General features: G+C 46.9%; 5 protein-coding genes and 1 pseudogene across 6 annotated transcripts; all 6 read right to left on the minus strand.

Moving 5' to 3' along the window:
• Nucleotides 1-3,433: 3,433 nt before the first annotated feature.
• Nucleotides 3,434-5,434, minus strand: TEOVI_000182300 (RNA-binding protein, putative; the record flags this gene model as incomplete). Its single annotated transcript, XM_067224997.1, has 1 exon — nt 3,434-5,434. One exon carries the CDS (start codon nt 5,432-5,434, stop codon nt 3,434-3,436), a length of 2,001 nt encoding a protein of 666 aa, XP_067081098.1.
• A 1,459-nt stretch (nt 5,435-6,893) lies between these two features.
• On the minus strand, nt 6,894-8,717 carry TEOVI_000182400 (paraflagellar rod component, putative; the record flags this gene model as incomplete). Its single annotated transcript, XM_067224998.1, has 1 exon — nt 6,894-8,717. One exon carries the CDS (start codon nt 8,715-8,717, stop codon nt 6,894-6,896), a length of 1,824 nt encoding a protein of 607 aa, XP_067081099.1.
• Nucleotides 8,718-9,470: 753 nt separating this feature from the next.
• TEOVI_000182500 (uncharacterized protein) lies at nt 9,471-11,003 on the minus strand (the record flags this gene model as incomplete). The annotated part of the gene is made up of 1 exon (XM_067224999.1): nt 9,471-11,003. One exon carries the CDS (start codon nt 11,001-11,003, stop codon nt 9,471-9,473), a length of 1,533 nt encoding a protein of 510 aa, XP_067081100.1.
• A 462-nt stretch (nt 11,004-11,465) lies between these two features.
• TEOVI_000182600 (clathrin assembly sigma-adaptin protein 3, putative) lies at nt 11,466-11,960 on the minus strand (the record flags this gene model as incomplete). The annotated part of the gene is made up of 1 exon (XM_067225000.1): nt 11,466-11,960. One exon carries the CDS (start codon nt 11,958-11,960, stop codon nt 11,466-11,468), a length of 495 nt encoding a protein of 164 aa, XP_067081101.1.
• Nucleotides 11,961-12,909: 949 nt separating this feature from the next.
• TEOVI_000182700 (ATP-dependent DEAD/H DNA helicase recQ, putative) lies at nt 12,910-17,556 on the minus strand (the record flags this gene model as incomplete). Its single annotated transcript, XM_067225001.1, has 1 exon — nt 12,910-17,556. The coding sequence occupies one exon, from the start codon at nt 17,554-17,556 to the stop codon at nt 12,910-12,912; it is 4,647 nt and encodes a 1,548-aa protein (XP_067081102.1).
• Nucleotides 17,557-19,364: 1,808 nt separating this feature from the next.
• Nucleotides 19,365-20,933, minus strand: TEOVI_000182800:pseudogene (annotated as a pseudogene). Its single transcript is given in 3 exon segments — nt 19,365-19,829; nt 19,832-19,876; nt 19,878-20,933. Coding segments are annotated over 3 exon segments (1,566 nt in total).
• Between the last annotated feature and the right edge of the window lie 7 nt (nt 20,934-20,940).

Genomic DNA, 20,940 nt, shown 5'->3' on the forward strand with positions numbered 1-20,940 from the left:
GGAGTGATTACTATGCTTCATATCTCTTACAAAAAAGGAAAAAAAAAGATGTCATCATCGCCATCATATTAATGTTGCATTGTAAGTTTGTCAGACATGCGCATTCATCCAGTCGCTCATTTGTTTATTTATTTATTTATTTATGTTCATGTCGTTTTCTTCTTATTTCTATTTACATTAAATTTGTACATTTTAATATGTTGGCATTATGCACACGTCAAGTCATGAGTGGAAAGAGCAACAAACATTTGAAGTCATTCCTCTAACTTCTTTTTTTTTCTCCCCTCTTTCTTTTCTTTTTTTTCTTTTAGCTTTAATTTCATTTAAATTATTTTCACATGCTTCTTAGCGATTTCACATCTGTTTTCACCTTGTTCTTTTTTTAAAAAAAATAAAATAAAATAATTGGTTGAAAAATGGAATATGGCCCAATTAATTGAGTTTTAACTGAGAAAGGAAATTGTGTCGGCGCAAACTAAAGCCAAACAAATTAATTAAAAGGAAAAGAAAAGAAACCAAATAAACACGATCGCTCATCCAATAATAATAATAATAATAAGTGAGAAAAATAAGCGCGAGAGTCACACAAACAAACAAACAATCACATGCTGCCCAATCACAAAATTTACACCTTTTTTTTTTACTTTACTTTTCTTTTCGTTCACTTTTAATTTTTATATTTCATTCCATCATTTGTTCTTTTTTTTTTTTCTTCTTTCCGTTTTATTTTCATTACTTTTTTGTGTTGCCTCGGCAGTCAATGGCAAATATTTTTCTGTTAATGATTTTTTCTTTACTTGTAAGTATGGGAGTATGTGCATTCATATACTTATTCTTCTCATATATATATTTTTTAAAAATATTATCATCTCTCATATGCACTCACAAGATAAAAAATAATAAATAAATAAATAATACAAAATAAAATATTTTTCTACTTTTCGTTTCCCCCCTTCCTCTTTTCCTGTTGCCATCTTTTTATTGACACAAAAAACAAAAACAAAACAAAAGGGGGAGGGGGAGGGGGAGGGAAGAACAAAAAAAAAGGAGGGGGAGGAGGAGGAGCAGAAGGAAAAAAAAAAGGAAAAGAAAGAGAAAAAAAAAAGGCGCCAGTAACGAAATGGTGCGGAAGAAAGGAAAGAAAACTAAAAAGAGAAAGGGGAAATACAAAGGAAAAGGAAAGGAAAAGGATTTTTATTTTCTAAAATAATGATAATAATGATAATAATAATAATGGTGGAGGAAAGCGCTGCATTGCAAATAAATGAAAGGAATCGTAAAGAAAAATAAATGGGACAAAAGGCAAAAAACAATATATATATATATATATATATATAGCAAAGAAATATTCATGAATATACATATAATATAAATACAACAAAATATTCGTCCCGAATGGCCCAGCCGTATTAAATAAAGTCGTTGTCATCATCATTGCTATTATTATCGTGATTACCGTGCATTATTCGTCAATATTTACTTTTCATTTCTCTTTATTGTTATATTTAATGCTGGAAGATTTTATTTTATTTTATTCCTTCTTAATTTTCACACACGGCACATCCCACTCCCGTGATTATTTATTTTGTCAATCACATATTCCCCCCCCCTCCCCTCCCCTCCCCTCCAGTTATACGCGTAAATGTTACGTTAATTATTTGGTGTAATGCCATGGAGGATGGGGGAAAGGAGAAAAAAGAAGTGAAACCAAATAACAAAAACAAAACAAAAACACAGAGATAAGAAGAGGAGGAGCAAATATGTAAAACAAAGGAGGGGAAAAAAAGTGATTTTTAAACTAAAAGAAATAAAAAAAATAGATAAAGAAGGAGAACAGTGCTGCATTACACTGTTTTGGGGAAGAAAAAGTTTTAAGGAGAGCTTCATGCAGACACACATGAAACACAAACAAAATAAAAAGGCAAAAAGAAAAAAAAAAGACAAATGTTTGAGTCGAATAAAATAAACAAAAAAAAATCAAAAATGGTGATGATGATGATGATGATGATGATGATAGTAGTAGTAATAATAATAATAATGACAGTAAAAAAAAAAAAAAGAGGATGAAGGGAATGTAATGTAATGTAACGTTGTCAGTCCAGTTGCAAATAATAATAATAATAATAATAAACACGGATGGCTCATGACTGGAAGAAAGAGTAGGAAAAGTGTAAAGTCAAATACAAACACAAACACAAATAAATACAAAATAAGCGAGAAAGGGAGGGAGGGAAAGCATTTTACTTCTCGATAGAATAAAAGTAACAAAGTTTAAAAGTAAAAGTCAAAAAAAAAAAAGCAAACCAAAGCAGCAACAAAAAAGGATGGAGGTACTAACAGGAAAAAAAAAGAAATATACCAATAATAATAATAATAATCATAATCATAGTAATACCGGTGAATCCCACACCTCCTCAAAAGCATACAAACACAAAATTTCCACATCATTCCTCGAATTCCTCCTTTTTTTTTTTTACCGCCACGGTGTGCGGTTTCAGTTGTCCGTCATTCGTACAAATTAAAGGTTAAAGCAAAAAAAACAAAAAAGGCATAACTGAATGAGCGGATGTGAGATGGCTGCAATATAGAAAGCGGGAGGATGAGGAAGAGGGATACAACACACAAAAACAAACAAATAAATAAACAAAGGCAAAGGCAAAAAAAAAAAAAATATATATGTATATATATATATATATACATACACGTTTATTTATTTATCAGCGTGGATGTATGGGAACTGATAGTGTGGAGGGAGAAATGTAAATAAAAATAATAATAATAATAACGAATGGAGTGAATGTTTTTTCCCCTGTTTGAATACGCGGCAAGAGAGAAAAGGGAGGGGAAAGCACGGGAGCACTGCAGGAATATATTGTAGAAATATTATAAGCATTCACATTTACATATTTTAAATGCATTCGTGTGCGCTCGCTCCCTTATTCCCTCACACATTTTCTCTGTTTTGCGATAGTATACGACGTATATGAAAGACTAACTAGCCGAACTCCTCTCTCTTTTCCTCCCGGTAAATGATGCTTTTCCCTTCCTTTTTTTTTTCTCTTCTGCTGTTGTTGCTGTTTTCGTCTTCAGGTCATCTTTCCTTTGATAAACTGCTTCATCAGATAGGTAAATGTACCATCATGCGTTTTTTTTCTTTGAATTTTCGAACGCACCCGTAAGACTTTTCTCTCTTCAATATACATGCACAGATGCATATTCGAATGCGTAAATAAACCTATAAATATATATATATATATATATATATTACCATGTTTTCCCTGCGTGATAGCAACAACAACAGCTACCATAATTATAACAATAATAACAATAATATTATTATCGTTGCCACTGCCCCCTTCCTTGTCTTTTTCCTTACCCACTGCTAACTCATCTCAGTGCCACAACTTACTTCTTTTGCTTGTTTCGTCAATTCTCAACCTACACGCATGGTGGGAGTCGGTGTTACGTGTTGTAACCGCTCTGCAGTGATGGGCACTTGCATCGGAACTTGAGCACCCGGCATATAATACATGACGGTGGATTGCGGTTGGGGGGTTGGTGGGCACATCACCGCCGGCTGAAGTTGCCGGTTGGGACCCAAAATAACAACTTGCCCTCCAGCGGTTGGTCCAGCGGGAAGCGGAAAAAGCGGTGTTGCGTAAAGTCCCTGTTGAACTCCAAAGCTGGGGGTTGGTGCGGTGTACGGTTCTGAGCTGTAGAGGCCGGGCGGCGACATAACAAGTGAAGGAGCCCCGGCGCATGTACCAAAGGCCTGAGGGAGTTTGGAGGAGATGAAACCGCTTGTGTATGCCTGCTGCTGTTGCTGTTGTTGTTGCATAAACAGCTGCTGCTGAAGCGCTTGCTGCTGTTGCTGTTGTTGTAGGAATAGTTGTTGCTGAAGGTCATGTTGTTGCTGTTGTTGCTGAAATTGTAGTAGTGACTGCTGGTGAGGGTGTTGCTGGCTGACTGCTAAAGGAGGGGTTGGTGGTAGATGTGCGGTTTGGGGACTTGCATCGCCACTTACCGCTTTACTGCTGTTACTCGCCTGCTTACCAGAAGAACCACGACGAGCTAAACGCTCAATGCGGTGGGCGGAATCTTCCGCTACTTTAGCGAGCAGCGGGATACCCTCACAATCAGGAAATGGCATCGTCGTATGAGTTTGCTGTGCCGCCCAAGCCGCAGCCTCTTTGGTGGTGTACGTAATGAATACGACGTTTCGCTTCTTGTTTGTTGAGCATTGGGCCGTATCGCCATGAATGGACACTTCCACTACCTGCCCGTACTTGCTGAAGTGGGACACGAGGTCCTCTTTTTTGGCGCTGAGTGGAACGTTCCGTACGAATGTTTTGTTCGTTGGAGCCCCTGGTCGGTAAGCGGCGTTGGGTTTAGCCACTCTCACGGTGATGGTCTCACCACAGAAGATTGAACCGTTGAGCGCCTCAACCGCGCGCTGAGCGTCGCAGAGTCGAACAAACTTCACAAATGCGATCCCACGACTTCTCCCGGTGTGAATGTCCAGCATCACCTTGGCGGACTCGATGCTTCCAAATGGAGAAAAGAGTTCGTGTAGGCCGCTGTCCGTCACACTGTGCCGCAATCCCGATATGAAGAGGTTGCTGCGAATTGCATCTTCCGAGCAATCGGGGACTCGTTGATGGTTGTTATCTTTGGTCCCCTGAACATCCTGATGTTGAGGTTGCCCCCCATGGTGCTGCTTCTTGGGAGGACATGTTAGAGACTCGTCGACGCTACTGCTCATCAACTCGCCGTTCCCAAAGGTGGGATACGTCACACATCCAGACGACCACAGATAGTGACTCGACTGATCATCGTCTGCGCCTTCACTCTCGGCAGCGTCGTTGATATCCAGCGGTCCATCTTTCCATCGGAGGCATGCGAACACGTTTTGAGAGTCCGGGCCACTAAGCAGCTCCGATACCTGGCACTGATGCGCAAAGGGAGATGGAGGGTTCACCGATGGCACGCCCCCTACAGGCACCGCGAACTCCATTCGATGTCCCAAGCTTACATCGCTGCCGCATGGAGATAGGGTTGCCGTACCAGCTAGAGGAACGCAGCCTGCGGCAATGGCATGATTTGAGACTGTGGTGGCAGGTTTAGGAACACCGACCGCGGTGGGAATTGGGGTTTCCGGCGTGGTAAAGGGTGGTTTGGTGGCGGCATGGCTTCGAGTGCATTGGGTCGACGGGCTGTCCGTCTGGTTGGGAGCGTCCCAGCTGTCACGCATCATTAACAAATCGCTGGGGGTTAATATCGGTAGAGAGGGACTCCCACCAGCAGTGGAGGGACTCATGTAACGCTCACCAGATCGTGACGGATTCATAGAGGGGTACCAGCAGAAGTCTTCGATCCCTACCGCGTTGCTTTCCAGCGAGGGTAGATCTTTGCAGATGACTTGGTGGTCTGTCATTTCCCTTTTCTTTTCTTTACACACCCTTGTTTTCTAGGTGCAACCAAACAGCCAACGGGTCGTCAGGGTGGCAGTCGTGCCTCCGTTTGTAATATTTCGCTGAAGTCCTCTCTTCCTTCCTGCTACTTCGGGATGCGCGTGTAGTGGTGAAGATCGACACGTCAACTTCTTTTGGAACGAGCTCACCTCCTTTTCTTTATTCTTTCTTGTAACTTTCTTTACTTGTTTGCTCGCTGAAAGTGTTTTTCACCTGAACTTTTAATTACCTACGTATTGGGTTGCAGGTTTTGGTTGTGTAAAGGGGAATCAGTCGAAAATACAAAAAGAATGAAAAAAGAAAAAAAATTGAAATGTACTAGCTGCTAGCCGCATTAACCGATGACGGGGACAAGCGGAAGATGGTTAACACCTCCAGCTTGCAATAGGTTACGGAAACCCACAAGCACATCTAAACAGACTGTGTGTGCACACAAAGTATAAAAACAATTATGCGGCATGTGTACAACTAATACATGAAAGTTTTCTGGCAACGAAAGCGCCATCCGCAGAGGCACTGATACACTATTGACCATGGGCTCACTACACCCCGGCCACGGCATACATTAATACATACAAAGTGTGACGCAGTGGTAGGGACTGAAAAAGAGAAAATATGAAAAAAAAACAATAGCAGTGACAGTGACAGTACAGGCGGGTAAAAGCAGTATGAATAGGTAAAAAGGAGGAACCGAATGAATGAAAGAGAAGTGTGTGGTTGGCGTGATTGAACCGCTGTTGGGCGCCCCTTCGGTCCATTAGCCCCATCACCTCTACTTGCACCCTGTTCACCACCACAATACATAATATCATTCGTGTTGGGCATAAATATGCGCGATGTGCGTAAAGAATCGCGAAAATGTACGACACTGTTTACATCAAAATTACACTCATTCCTTCCTAAGGCACAAACCAAGCACCACTACTCCCCTCTCCCTTTTCCGTCTTTCTCTGTCATGAATTTGTCTCCTCCTTGTTTCTTTTCTTTGTTGATTATGCTTCTTTCACATTCTTTTATTCTCTCTTCTCCCTGACCTGGCATTCACGTTTGGCTTGGCTCATGAAGACTATACATTGAGATGTGAATGAACGGTACACATACACGCATCCGTTGTCCTCCTTCCTCCTTTCACTCCGATATCGCAGTCGGTTGCCCTGTTCTGCCATGGATCAATTACCCTTCCTTCTTGTCACCCAAACCCTCACACTTCCCCCCAACACACACACACACACACACCTGTCCACGTATTCATTCTTAACCCATTCTGCTAGCCGCAGCCCGCATACTGGTAGGCTTTACTTATTTAATTTGTTCCCTATACACACCAATACCACTTCATTACGCGCGGTGACAGCTGAAAGGGAAGAAGCGGGGGACAGCGCGCTGGCAGGAGGAGGGACTTTTGTACAGACCAAGATTTTCCTAAGGTGCGAAGGCTGCCGTATCAGTGGAGGCTTTAGAGATCTGCGATTTATCCAAAGTGATCTTGGGGACAGAGCCCGTGTCCAAAGAACCCTTATTAGAATCCGCTGCGCCATCGGCATCTGGCATCGTCATCATGCGGATGGCCTTTACGGAGAGTCGCTTGTCAACCGACGCCTCTAGGTAGTACTCATTGAGGCAGTTTACCATCTCCTGCAGTGTGATGGTAGATTCTTCGATGGGAATACCGTACTGCAGGAAGCGGTCAGTGAGCAACCGCGGCTTCAACGTCTCAAGGTCAGTCGTGAACTCCGCCGAAAGGAACAAGGGGACAGGAATAGTTGTCTTTTCCATAGCAAGGTCACGCTGCGTTCGTGGAGATATGGCGAGAGTTGTTTGCCGTCGCTTCGGCAGCTCCGCCGCCCGATCGTTGAAGAACTTTGAAATGAGCCGCACCATTGCAGGAGGAAGGGCCCACCAGCGCGTTCGGTTCTCGTCACCATCGAGGACCGATTCCTCCATAGTTTCATTGGCATCAAAACTGGCATTGGAAGAATGACTGTCAAGGAAGGACAGTTTGGAAATACTGATGAGCCGCGACCCCGCGCGCATCATGGGTGGGACGTAATCCTCACCGTGCTCCTTAAGGAAGCGGAAACGTCGAGGGAGCGGCTGCGGCTGCGAAATGGTGCGGTATGCCCGGCGAAGACATTGGTATGTAAGTTTTATTTCCTTTCGGGGCTCAGTGGTGCTCTCCTCCTCTTCGTTGCGGGCGTCAGCATCGATCTGGAGCTTTACCGCCAGAGCAATAATCCCGCGAGCCTCAGCAGGTGTCAACTCAACGCTGCGGATACGCAGCCGGTGGAAATCGGCGGGCGGAACAATAGGGAGCTTACCAGGGAGCGGGGCTTTTTCGTTTTCTTCTTCGGGGTCTTCCAACTCGGCGAATTCTTCCTCATCCTCCTCATCGTCGTTCTGTTTCTTTCCTTCAGGCTCGCCCTCCGGTGAATCCATGGCATCGAGGAGGTGCTTCCAGTTAAGGATAATATTACGGTACTCAACATCCGTTTCAGCCATGCGGCGGGCAATCTCCACGTCCGTTTTGTAGTTGAAGTAGACAAGCTCAAGAAAGGTGTTGACAGAAATTGTACCGTTGGAGCGCTTCTTTGGCCGCTTCGCCGCTATTCTCTCAATCAACTGCTCCTGAAGCACAGGGAATGGGGCATTAAGCACCAGACTGCGCATTGATACCCATCCGGAGGCATCACCGTCGAGATAATTGAAGAGATATTTCATACGGAAGTAGTCATCGGCGTAGTAGTTGGCCACTTCATTCTGGTTCTTATCGCAGAGGTCGTCGATAATGTTCATGACATTAGTACCAATGTGGGTGTCCTCCACACAAAACCGAACGACATTCTTGTTAGCGCGCAACATTCTAATGATGGGGCTCGCGCTGCATACCGTCACAAGTGGGTTGTTGCTCACGTCAATGCTTCGAATCGATTGATGGTCCTGCAGGATCTCGGCAAGTTCAGAGACAAATTCATCCGTGACGTGGCAGCCACTGAACGAGACACGGCGGAGCGAACGGCTGCAAAGTACAAGCGGCAATACGGCCAAGCAACCCTTCGCACCGAGAACACACTTGGAGCAGTCAATCACACGGTGCTTATCCCAGTCGCGTGGTGCATCACTGAGTAGGAGCGAGACGTGCCTCTGACGGTTAATTCCCATCTCCTCGCAGATCTGTGCGTAGCTCGCGCGTGGGGACTTGCGGTCAAACCGTCCCAACATCGCGTCTACCCTCTGCATCGTCGTCATGGTTGCGGAAGATAATTACTTCTCCAAATAAAAATCCTTCCTTCTTTTGTCGCCTCTGCTCTTTGTTCGCTCTTTTTTCACGCACTTCTCAGGAAATGCTTTGCCGTATTATCTAGTTTATTTGTGTGATATGGCGGCTTTCCTTCTTATGAGTGCTTCTTTGATTCTTGTTAGTTTCACTCGTGTTCACTTGATTCGGTCTGTTCACCTTGGTGCAGTCGATGCTTTAGTAGTGCAGCGGGTTTCAATTTAAAAAACGTGACGGTGCATACGTGAAATAAAAAAAACAAAGGTAACAAAGAGAAACAGAGTAGTAAGATAACAGGACGGAATCAAAGCAAAACACTCCATGGACGTCAAGGGTCAAAACGCCCGGTAACGCCTACGAACAATATAGCAGATGAAAATACTTGCCATAGAGGGAAGGTTGCGCTCGTGCCACCGCTTTGATGTTGTCTGTTGCATGGAGGAGCACACACTGAAAAACAGCAGCTCACGGTTAATCCATCGGCCCTTGTGCACGTGTTTGTGCGGGGAAAGCAAAACGAAGAAAACTGACCGCATGAGAGGAAGACAACGCTGAACCGTCCACAATCCTCATTGCGTTGGGTACACTTTACACGTTATCTTTGCTTAGACAACATCCGTCACGACCGGTAAACCACGAAACTCTGCAAGCAGACCGACAAACCGCGGAGAAGCAATCTCTCCTCTTTTTCTTTCTCTCATCCTCACAGACGCAAAATGTCCCCATCATTGTCCCATAAAGAGAGACATCATTGTGTCGACAGTTCCATCTACCCCGGCCTCACCACCGCATGCCAGCATCAGCCAACGCCTCATTGCCTCAGGTGCAACGGATACCGTCCCAACATGCCCGGCAGACCCCGTAGGGAAGAAAACATACTCCAACAAATACTGCAAAAGTCGTGGACCCAAGAAACTGCAGTCCGCACCGCTACTGCGCTGCAACCACATTTCCCAGTCCCCTCTCCACCCCGCAGTAATTCCATCCAGCGGCGCCACTTCCTCTTCCTCGTTACAGGCAACAGCGGAAGCAGTAGCACAGGATCCGCCACGATCTCCACCATCACTCTCCGTATAATTACCAACCTCACCACCGCCACCCAACCCAGCTGTGCCGGGTGCAGTCAGTCGCAGTTCATTCTGCTCGTCTCGCAGAATCGCAGCGCCTACAGTGTACGCGATACAATAAAACAAAGATTCCATTGGTGGAAGCACGAGTAACTCCACGGGCACCCCATGAGTAAGCGATGCTGCAGAAGAAGATGGGAGAGACACCAGACTTGCTACGGTGGCAGCGGCATCGGAAACACCATCAAAAAGGGCGCTGTCTTCACCAGCGCTGAGTGCCTTCACAGCATGCGTGTACGCCGCGGCCTTAGCGGCAATCTCAATGCACACGCGAAGCCGTTTCTCCTCCACAGCTTTTTCCTTTGCCTCCTCCTCCTCCTCGTCTGTACATTTACTTGTGCCGTTGCCCACAGCTGCTGTTTGCTCATCTTCAGTGCGCTGAATTAGCTCGTCGACCGCAGTGGCGGCGGCCTGAAGCATCAATAACGCTATTTTACTTTCCTTGGCCACATCTTCACTGTTACTCCCGAAACCGTCCACGTCGCTGGCTTCCTCACCGCCACGGTGACCCTCCTCTAGGCTGTTGTCACCCTTTGCCTTTCGCTTCCCATTGCCGCTGCTGCCGCCGCAACTACCACCCGGCGCTGAAGGCATTTTTTTCACGCGGCAATAATCCACAATACTGCAGATACACGGGACATATATCCACCCCGGGAGCTCGTTACCGTCACCGCCGGATCGCGGACCGCTCGGATGCAATAACCGTTCCATTGCCATGTCATCCTGTGGCCCCGAACTCACAACATTTCGCCACGCCTCGATGTTAAGTGATGGTTGCTGCCATCGAGACAACGAATGCTCCACCTGCGCTGCCTCATTGATGGTGGAAAGAACCGCATCCGTGTTGGACCGGCCGCACAAGTTGTTAACGTCACCGGTTGCCAACAGGGACGCGGCGTGTCGAAGCGTTTGGAGCAGTTTGTTGCGTCCCTGTTGAATGGCGCGACAACGACGCAGAATATCGGCTCGCGCAAGTTGAGTAAGCTCATCTGCACGTGTGAGCACTTGACGGGAGCGGATGCGTTCGCCAATGACGGCGACCCGCTGATAGAGTTCTGATTGCGTTTTGTTGGCGCGGTGCAGCACGGCATCTAACTCTTGGAGAATAAGCTCCGCCGGGGCGGCAGCCATTCCACGCGTAGAGCACACTAATTGCCTTACACAATCTACTAGTAAGGAAGGCAGGCCCAAGAGGCAAGATGAAGAGAGTACATAGAGAAAGAATGCAACAAGGGAGGGGGTGGAATAAAGAAAAAAAACTTTCAGGAGAGTCTTCAGCGTACCAACCCAACATTGAGTTAACGAGCGTTCACACACAACGGAGTCTGGAGGAACGAGCGTCGCACAGAGTAAGGGTGACGCAATAGAAAAGAAGCTCATCATGTGCCAACGAACATAAACCAGGTCAATGGCCCCAGCATGTTGCAAGTGATACAGGTAGAGAGACCAACTAGCAGGTCGGTTGCTGATACCAATCGTACGTGCGGCGGTTGATAAACCCCCGTGCAACACAGGGGTTCAGTGTGGTGAAGTGATGGGTAAACGCAAATAACTGCGCTCCAGCACAAGGTACTGGGGTCTCCCATGTGTAAATTAGTAATGATAGCCACTAGATGATGATCCCATGCCTGTTTTGGTGTTCCCAAGCCGCTGCATATCACACACAGCCCGCAGCACCTCTTCCCTCGAAGTTTCCAATACCATTCCGCCCATCACCATTTCCATCAGAAGTAACTGCACCTTGTCAGAATGAAATATGAGATCAAGCTCGCACACATTTTCAAAGGTACGATCAAGTACTTCCACGAAAACCTGAATGAGGTCTAATATCGCCAACTGAGACTCGCTACTATCAACAACAAATACAAAACAGAGCGTAGCATAGTGTCGGTACACAACGCGAGTGTCGGGTGTTGGCCACTCGCGGAAGTTGTCGACAAAGTTGCACAAGTCGGCACCACGACGGGAAATCAGGGAATGAACACGCTGCACCAGTTCCTGCTGCACACTAAGTGGAATCTCCTTCTCATACACATTCAGGAGCCGGATCTTCCCGACCATATTAATGATTATAACAGCCTTAATCATTGTTGAAATATGTATTCCCCCTCCTTTTCCTCCTCCCTCGATGCAAGTTGATGGCGACACAACCTTGCACCGTCACTAATTTTGGGGATTTGAAGTGTCCCTTGCTACTGGGGCGCAACAAACACAAGACGATGTACACCTAAATTATTGTACGCCATGAATGAAACGACAAGAATTAAGCAAGCGCGCAAAAATGAAAGAAAAGTAGTAGACTCACCCAAAAGCGAACGCATAAAACAACACGTACGCACATAAATTTGTTCATGTTTAGTTGTTGGTGGACACACGCAATGATGTGGAGAGAAGAAACACCATTCAGAGTGCTACACACACACACAACGCGCTGAAACACATGCACGCCCCGCACAGAGAAAACCAGGAAGGAACCGTATTTGGACTGGAAAAAAAAGGGAAAAAGAGGCAGTGTCTCACGTTGCGCGAGGTCACTCAGTGGCAAGGCAGTTGGCACAAATGTCCTCCACCTCGTAACTCTCACAGTAAAAAACAAACATAATAGACGCAAACAAACACATAAAAATTATGGCTGAGCGAGAGTAAGTAACAAGTTTCATAGAAAAATACAAGAACTCAACGAGTGTTAGTGAGTTTGTGGAGAAATCAAACATGAATCCAGGTACTCGCCTGTATTCCTGGACGGCAACAACAAAAGCCCCAAGAGAAACCCATCCAATAAGACATCCACCAGAACCTGCGCCAGTGCAGCGGTGCGTAAGGGCAATCACGTAATGGTGTTTTATTTTATTAAAACATCTTCAGAATTCAGCGGTAACGAGTTATTACGTTCTTCTGCCTTGCACACCCACAATTCAAATGAAAACACACACACACACACACACATCGTTGGGTTACAACCGCAACGATTCTGCACACCCGCCTGCTAAAAAAAGTGACTTCTGATCTTGGAAGGATAAGGCTATGAACTGGCATCTCACTGCGAATCAACTGTGAAGACTTCTGGGGGAGTATCACGTCTCGGCTTTTGAAGAACCGGATCAGGTGAAGCCCATGGCACTACACCTGCCGGAGGCCCTAACGCGTTAAGCTTTAGGGATTCATCGCACATCTGCATTAAGTAGTCCACACTCATAATATCTACTTTGGGCTGCTGCTCTTCCGGGTGCGGTAGACACGCGTTCCCGCCCCGCGAGGCACACTCGAACGCGGTTGCTGATGGAGATTGTCTGTTTGATTGCCCTGGAAGTGGAAGCGGGGTTGCCATTTGCGTATAACTTGATAAAAGTTCTGGAGATTCGGCCAATGGGGTGCGGCGAATCGGCAACTCACACTCATTTAGCGTGTTACCCTCCAGCGTGGGGTTATTCAACAGCTGCTGGCTCGGCTGTGGCTCCGCATTTGTAGGTGCTGCTGCCATCATCTTGAACATCGTTTTCTTTGGTGCTGACGGCCTTCCCATCGGCACTGGAGGCGCTGATCCAGTGGGCAATGATCCCTCTCTGACGGGGTCTCCGCCTGGCGACCCCTGCTGGTATGGAGTCGTCACAGACGTCTTCTGCGGGGTGACATCTGAATCTGATGGCGTGACTGAACCCTGAAGCAGTGGGGGCTTGTTGCCTTTCCATGGGGTATGCTCTCCCGTATTTTCTTCACTTTCGTCAACAGTTCGACCCGCACTCGGCGATCCACGTGAGAGGCGGTGCCGGTCCGCTATCACAGTAGTCGTCTGTAACAACATGTCCTCCTCCAACCCTGTCAACAAGCCGACATCTCCAATGTGCTCATTACGGAACTTCCTGTACAGTCGCAATATATCGACACCAAACTTTTTCACTTTGTTCTTACCAAAGCCTTCCAAATCGCTGAACTGGCTCACAGAACCCCACCCTTGCTCGGTGAGCGTGGCTGCCAACGTTTCCATAGTCTTCCTACTCATCACGTGGTACTTCCGACCTCCATCAGAGTTCTCAGCCAGCTTTCGCAAAAGCGCTTCCAGCTCCAAAAGAAAGGAAGCCTTAATGTTCTCCAACTGTGCGTCAGCAAGTGTGAACGATTTAGATCCCAACGCATTCGCACTTTTGCTTTCACTTGTACGCCTTTTCCCCTTGTCGCGAAGGGGGCCTGCGGCAGCGCCCGTCACTCGAGATGGGAGTGCCGGTGGCGACTCAGTCGATCGATCACTGGAGTTGTTATTGGCTCGACTGCGCTTCCTTCCCAGTTGTTGTATCACTTCCACACAAGAAGGCGACGCCTGTGATGAGGAAGAATTCGCTTCGGAAAGGCTTGAAGCATCGCCATCGGTGACGTCATCAATAACAACGGTGTTGTTACTAGACCTGCCAGTCAAAGAAGTGGAAGCTAAACCCTCACAGTCGCCCAGAATAAGCTCATTATCACGGACCCCTTTCCGCTTAGATGAAGTTCTAGCAACAGCATGTCTGCTGGATCGTAGTTGTGGTCTTCTGGCCTGGTCATCCGCTACATCATCATCATCCTCATCATCTTCAAACTGCTCCCCACTACCCCGTCTAGTTGAAGCGGACTTTCGGTTGCGCCCTGCGTCCTTTTTATTCGACTTACCCTTGCGTTCACCAACGGCCACCGCATCGGAAGCCATCGTCGACTCACGTTCCCTATTAGCTCGCACGCGTTTCTCACCCCGTACGACAAGTTGAATCTTCCGTTGTCCCGTCTTCATACTGTTCAAAATTTTGATGCCCTCTGAATCCCCTGGGTCAAGGTATGCGCATACTCCGAACTCTGTCAGCCGCTCGAATCGCGCCTTAAACACTCCTAGAGTAATACCCTCATTCAATACACGTCCCAGTAACACCTTGGAGTGACGTGAACCTTTCCGATACTCTGGCGGGGCACCCTTCTGTCGTAGGCGTCTCTCCACAATGTTCCCGACGTCCGACGTGCCGCGGTATACTGCAATTAGCTGTTTTTGAGTTAGAGAGCCAATGTATATGGTAATGTTGAAGAAGTCTATAAGAATACTCGTGACGTCGATCATCTCAGGTTCCCATCCCTCCTCTTTCCTGCTTGCGCAGTTATCACATATCTCCACATCCCCAGGTGCTGTTAGGCAAAAGTGATCGCTGACATGCTCACCAAAGTAACTCAACTGTTGCATTCTCCGGCAATGTACATCATTCAAGGTGTAACCCACCATATGGCACAACGAAAGCATAGAAGTTTGAGAATCTTTTGAACCGCATATCATCTGTTCATGGCGTTGCCTGTCACCCGCTGCAAAGAGTAAGAAGCACTTTGATGAAAGTCCATCGCGGCCCGCCCGTCCACTCTCTTGATAGTACCCCTCAATGGACTTGGGCATAGCCGCATGGATGACAAAACGCACATCGGGCTTGTTGATCCCCATACCAAACGCAACCGTCGCGCAGAGAACCTGCAGCTCGTCCCTTGTCCACTGCTCCTGCTTTTCATTCTTCTCAGATGCGTCAGCGTGGTAATAAGATGCGCGGATACCCTCTTTCCGTAGAACTGCTGCCATCTCTTCGCAGTCCTTCTTGGAAATACAATACACGATGCCACAAGACCGTGGGGGGAAATTTTTCTTAATAATTTCTGCCACGGTAGATCCCGCCTTACTTGTAATTCTCTGCACGGAGTACTTAAGGTTATGTCGATTAAATGAACCCTTGAACGAGACGGCATTGTGAAGGCCAAGTGTCTGTATGATGTCCCTCTGCACCGTGTCAGTTGCTGTGGCGGTGAGTGCGGAAATAGGGACTTGGGGAAAGTGGTGCTTCAGTGCCGCCAACTTACGGTAATCCGGACGGAAGTCGTGACCCCATTGCGAGACGCAGTGCGCCTCATCCACAACAAATCGGTTCAATAGTCCACGGTTTTCGAGGCTTTTGAGTGACTGCACGAAATGGTCGCTGCGGCCGAAGTATTCTGGTGTTACATACACAAGTGTGCAAACAATACGGCCCGAACTCCACTCATTAAAGAGGTCTCGCCTTGGTGCATCTAAGGTCTGACCAGTTAACGCCATAGCTGGAAGGTCATAGGCGCGGAGCGCGTAGACCTGATCCTGAATCAGAGAAACAAGGGGGGATATTACAATGGTGACTTTCGCCGGATTTGGTAACAGCGCCGGTAGTTGGTAGCAGAGAGACTTGCCTCCTCCGGTTGGCAAGAGCACGAACACGTCACGATTGGCCATACATGCATTCATAATCTCCAACTGAAGGAAACGGAAATTGTGGAGACCGAAAACATCAACCATGGTTCGACGCAGCTCTTCCGACCACGGATAATGCTCCCCGGAAAACTCCCCCGTGGACGCTTTAGCGATGCTAACAGGGTCCTGGTTGGAACCGTGCAGCGATGCGTCCAGAAGCTCCCTCTCACATGATTCCCACGTGAAGCGATTTGGGTTATGGCCCCCTTTAAACTGAGCGGAGTAAACAGCTACCTTGCCTTCAACCACTTCTTCTGTGGCTGTGCGCAGTGCCCCTACACCAGAAAATACTTCACCACCCCGTCCCGCTGCAGCAAATGCATCGTGAGCACCATTTCCCTCACCGAATGCACCACCACTGGACTCCACTACTGATGGAAGCTGGTGGGGTGCGATACCACGCTCCCCGCTATGGGTGAAGGCCGCCCCAGCGTACCCCGGAGAGGGCGATACAAATACAGGAGCGGAGACCTGAGTAGGCACTGCCGCTGAATAAAAGCCATTAGAATCAAGCGGAACGCGTGTGCCATTCGCACCACTTGCAGAACTCAAAGTGCCAGAAACAGAACCGGGGGGTTTACTACTTGTGGCAACGACGTGAGGAAGAGAGACATTGGGGTTACGTCCTAGAAGCTCTCGCTGCCGTTGTCTTAGGTTGGCGAATAGCACCTCTAGTGCCGCCAATTTGCGGTCAGCCTCCTCCACGACCTCGCTAGTGTCACACTCCTCATTCTCCCGTAATAGCATATCATCACGGTATCTCCTTTGACGGTGGATTTCCTCTATCACCTCCGACAAATTTGCCTTCAATTCCGATAGCGGTTGTGCTGAAGAGCCCACAGAGGGTGCAGGAAACGAAGGTAAGGAAGAGGAAGCGACAGGCCTTCCCCCGTCAGAACCCTGCAGTGCCACATCAGTCTGCACTGTAAATCGTTCAGCATTCCCTCCGCCACTGTTAAAAGATTGTTTCTGAGTATTTGCAGTCGCAACACACCTTTTCACATCATGCGGTACAGTCGGTCTTCCTGCCACTTCAACGCTTGTGGAGGCGGTGGCGAGAGCGGCAACCACACTTGTAGTTCTCGCCGCGGTAATAGTTGCACTACCAGCAGTAGCCGCGATGGCATTAGAATTGGTATTAACAGGATCTACTGTAGTGTTGAGATCCGGATAAACGCACACACTCTGCGTCATGTCGCAAGCATGATTCGTGGGAGCCGGAAAAGCACCGGGACCAGCGGCAAACAATTTCCGTGCCCCTTCCTCACGAGGCTGCGGGTTCGACTCACTACTGGATTGTACAGGCGGTAGACCACGAGGTAGTGGGTCGTTCTTCACTAGGGCCGCCGTGGCGCTGACTACAAGTGGGCGCCACTTATCCAAGACGCAACTTAAATCTTTGTCCATAGGACAAAACACTAAAAAATAAGTAATACACAAACTTTATACAACGACACAATACCAACCACAACCTCAAAATAAACTTGCGTATCGCTGAGAGGCGGAGTGATGTGAGCGCTGAGGCGCAAATATATAGAAAGAGGGTTAAAAAATCCCTTTCCCACAGGTTCACTGACTCCCCTCTCCAGCCAATGTACTCTTTTTTCTTTTCTGTACCCCTTCCCTAATTATGTCGTAAGGGTTGCCTACACACACACGGGTAAACAGACAGGTGATTACAAGATGGGTAAGGGTGAGAAACGAAGTTCAAATATAAACGCGTCGACGGTGGGGCACCTAACACAAGGGCAGTATTGAAGATAATCAATGAATTCTGTGGACAGATGGAACGCAGGAAAAAAAAATAAAACCAAGACATATGTAGACTGCTGCCACTGTAGGCAGGACTCTTCCTCTCCCTCTCTGTACACATTCTCTCCCATTACCCCCTACCGCTTTCCTTTTCACATACAGACACGCTTGTGAGGCGCAAAACACAATTAGAAGAAAGGAACGGATTTACACATACACACGTAATGATCATCACCTCAGCTTAGCTGAACTCCCCGCACCCTCCAGTAAAGAATCCGAAAAATGCGTATTTTTATCGTACCTCGAATATAACGATTGCGTTATGACCAGTAGCGATAACATCAACAACACGGAGGTCCCAGTCACCGGCAGCTCTTTTGGTAATAACAGGGAAAGAAAACACAACAAATAAATAAATAAAGTACGAACAAGAAGAATAGCATTTCCCTTTCTTCCAGCGGCTTATGGGTATCAGGAGAGGAAAGACAATGGAAACTCCCCCAATGAAAGATGGCGGAAGCGTTGCACACACACAATCGTAAACGGGCATATACTCCTCCGTGTCTGAAACAGAAAGAACAACAAACAGACAAATAAAGCGATGTTATTAAGCCTACCACCGCGACAGCAAGCAGAATATATATATATATGAAATAGATAGACCGGTACGCCCACAGAGACAAATAAAATTACGCCCACACACCTATTGACGGTAAAGCAACACTATAGTGATGTAATTAATGTTTACAAACCGACGTCTACGTACTAGGGAACAAATTTGATGACAATAAAAGGTGTGTACCTCAATGGAAATGAAAAAAATAAGTAAAAGCACATATTTGCCGCGTAACGGAAACTGAATCATCTCGACCACATGCCTTCGCGCCTCTTTCTTTGCATTCGCATGAAACGAGAGAAAGGTTCACAAACATGTTGAATTAACTTTAGGGGAAAGAACGAAAAAATGTACAGACAAATAGGTGGTCGGTACACCCTCTCAGACATCCCTTCACACACGTGAACAGGTGCGAAGAGGCGTGACGACGACGGTAAACAAAAATAACACTGCACAGGGATCTAACTCAGGGGAAACGGAAGAATCATATTAGTGATCACAAAAAAAAAAATATCTTTCCCATTTTTTAGAGAAGCGAAGGCGCACAATGGTGAATGCCCGCCGAACGTAACCCACGGTGAGAATACCCTAAAGCGAATCCAGGAATACTCAAGGATATATAGACAGAGAAAGAGAAGCACAGAGACGTCTTTTTTTTTTTTCACTCCTTGCAAACCCTTCAGTATCCGCTTCCCTCCTCAGATTTTCCTCCCCACAATCCTCTTGCACCTCCCATTGGGTGAAGGCATACAAATGCACAATGAAAAGAGGGATGAATTTTCCCAACCTTTTGTTCCGCTTCCTCACGTTTGGATCATTAAGAAGCCTCCGGCGAGGTCTTGGCACTACCCCAAACACAAGAACCACGGAGCATGACATAAATCCCGACCGCAAACATCAGACTTCCAAGGAGAAACCCGACGGAAAGCATGAAGACACCCGGCGTTATATCTTCACAGTCCGGCATGGCAGTTAGCGCAATGTCGAGCATAAAATTACATTCCAGCAGCGGTCGACCTATTGAAAGTGCAACACTGACGTTACGCGACCGTGCAGCCACACGTACGACTTCGATAGAGACGTTCTTTGCCCTGCCCTCCGTACAATTGGCCGCACACTCCACTACCGTGCAAGAATTTCCGGGAGTAAGGCATGAACCAACGAAGGCCTTCACCCGTGTGTCCTCCAGTACTGTTGCTGTGATGCCAAAGTTTGGACACTCATCGGATGAGGTGATATTCTTTCCACAAGTCAGAACCTTCACGGGAGAAGTACCACCCACATTCCTAGCTGCCGCATGACTTACAAACCCACTTGCTATGAAAGAAGCAAGGGCGTCAGAGGATATGTCGCTAGATCGCGTGTTCGGCTTACCGTTTCTGTCTTTGAGGTAACCAGAAGGCACATAACCATCATAAGATACACTTGATCCCGAAAAACGACTCATACTTGGGCTACGCATATCCAGATTATCACAGTTATCAAGCAAATAATTGCAAGCCTCCCTACAAATGCCAATCTCCGCGTCTGTCACTTTCTTGTTAATAGCATCAGGGCGAAACTTGCTATTGCATAATGGGATTCCGTACCACTGGATAATGCCAGGCTTTCGCTCACGGTGAAGTGCAATCTCGCCACACACAGATGAAGAAGCATAGCTCAACAGGAACAAAACAGCACCGCCAACTGAAAAAACAAGCCCGAAAACGAAATATGCACAAGCGAAGCATTCGGGCACTATCAAAGGACCTCGGCGACAGCAAGCAAGAATAACCATCGGAGCCATCAACGCAATACATACGGAACCCACCGCATAAGAAACAACAGGTAACAACTTAATATAATCTCCCGCTCTACCTCTCAACATTTCAACAACACGAACGGCGTTTTCCGATATATCATAGAAAAAGCTCACATCAACACCATCAGCGTATGGTTCTCTATTTCCAGAGGTCCAGTTAGACGCAAAATCAATAACTTTTTCCGCAGTGCAGTTCACAACATTCAACGGATTCATCAATGTTACATCGAGAAAATGATTTGAGGTTGCCCACAACTGCTTCACCCCAAAGAACACAAATGCAGCAACACCAAAAGCCCATATTAAAGCAAACATAATCCACATCCAAAGGCAGCAACGTTGTTCCTTACCTCCGTCCTTAGAGGAAGGCTTGCAACGGGAGGAACACAGGCATGTAAAAAAGCAAGATATGGGGAAAGCAATTAACACAGCCACGAAAAGGAAAGCACAGAGAGCAGGCATTGCTAACATACGCCACTGCGCTAAGATACGGTCGGTATCCATAATGCACGTAAGAGGGTCATTTTGAGCACTGGGCCCATCCCAGACAGTGTCACAGTGAAGATTTGGAAACTTGGAATTTCCGCATTGCGTAACTGTTAACAGCAGCACCAATAACACT

The sequence above is a fragment of the Trypanosoma equiperdum genome (assembly GCF_001457755.1).
Source record: "Trypanosoma equiperdum strain OVI genome assembly, contig: ctg_436, whole genome shotgun sequence".
Classification (NCBI taxonomy): domain Eukaryota; phylum Euglenozoa; class Kinetoplastea; order Trypanosomatida; family Trypanosomatidae; genus Trypanosoma; species Trypanosoma equiperdum.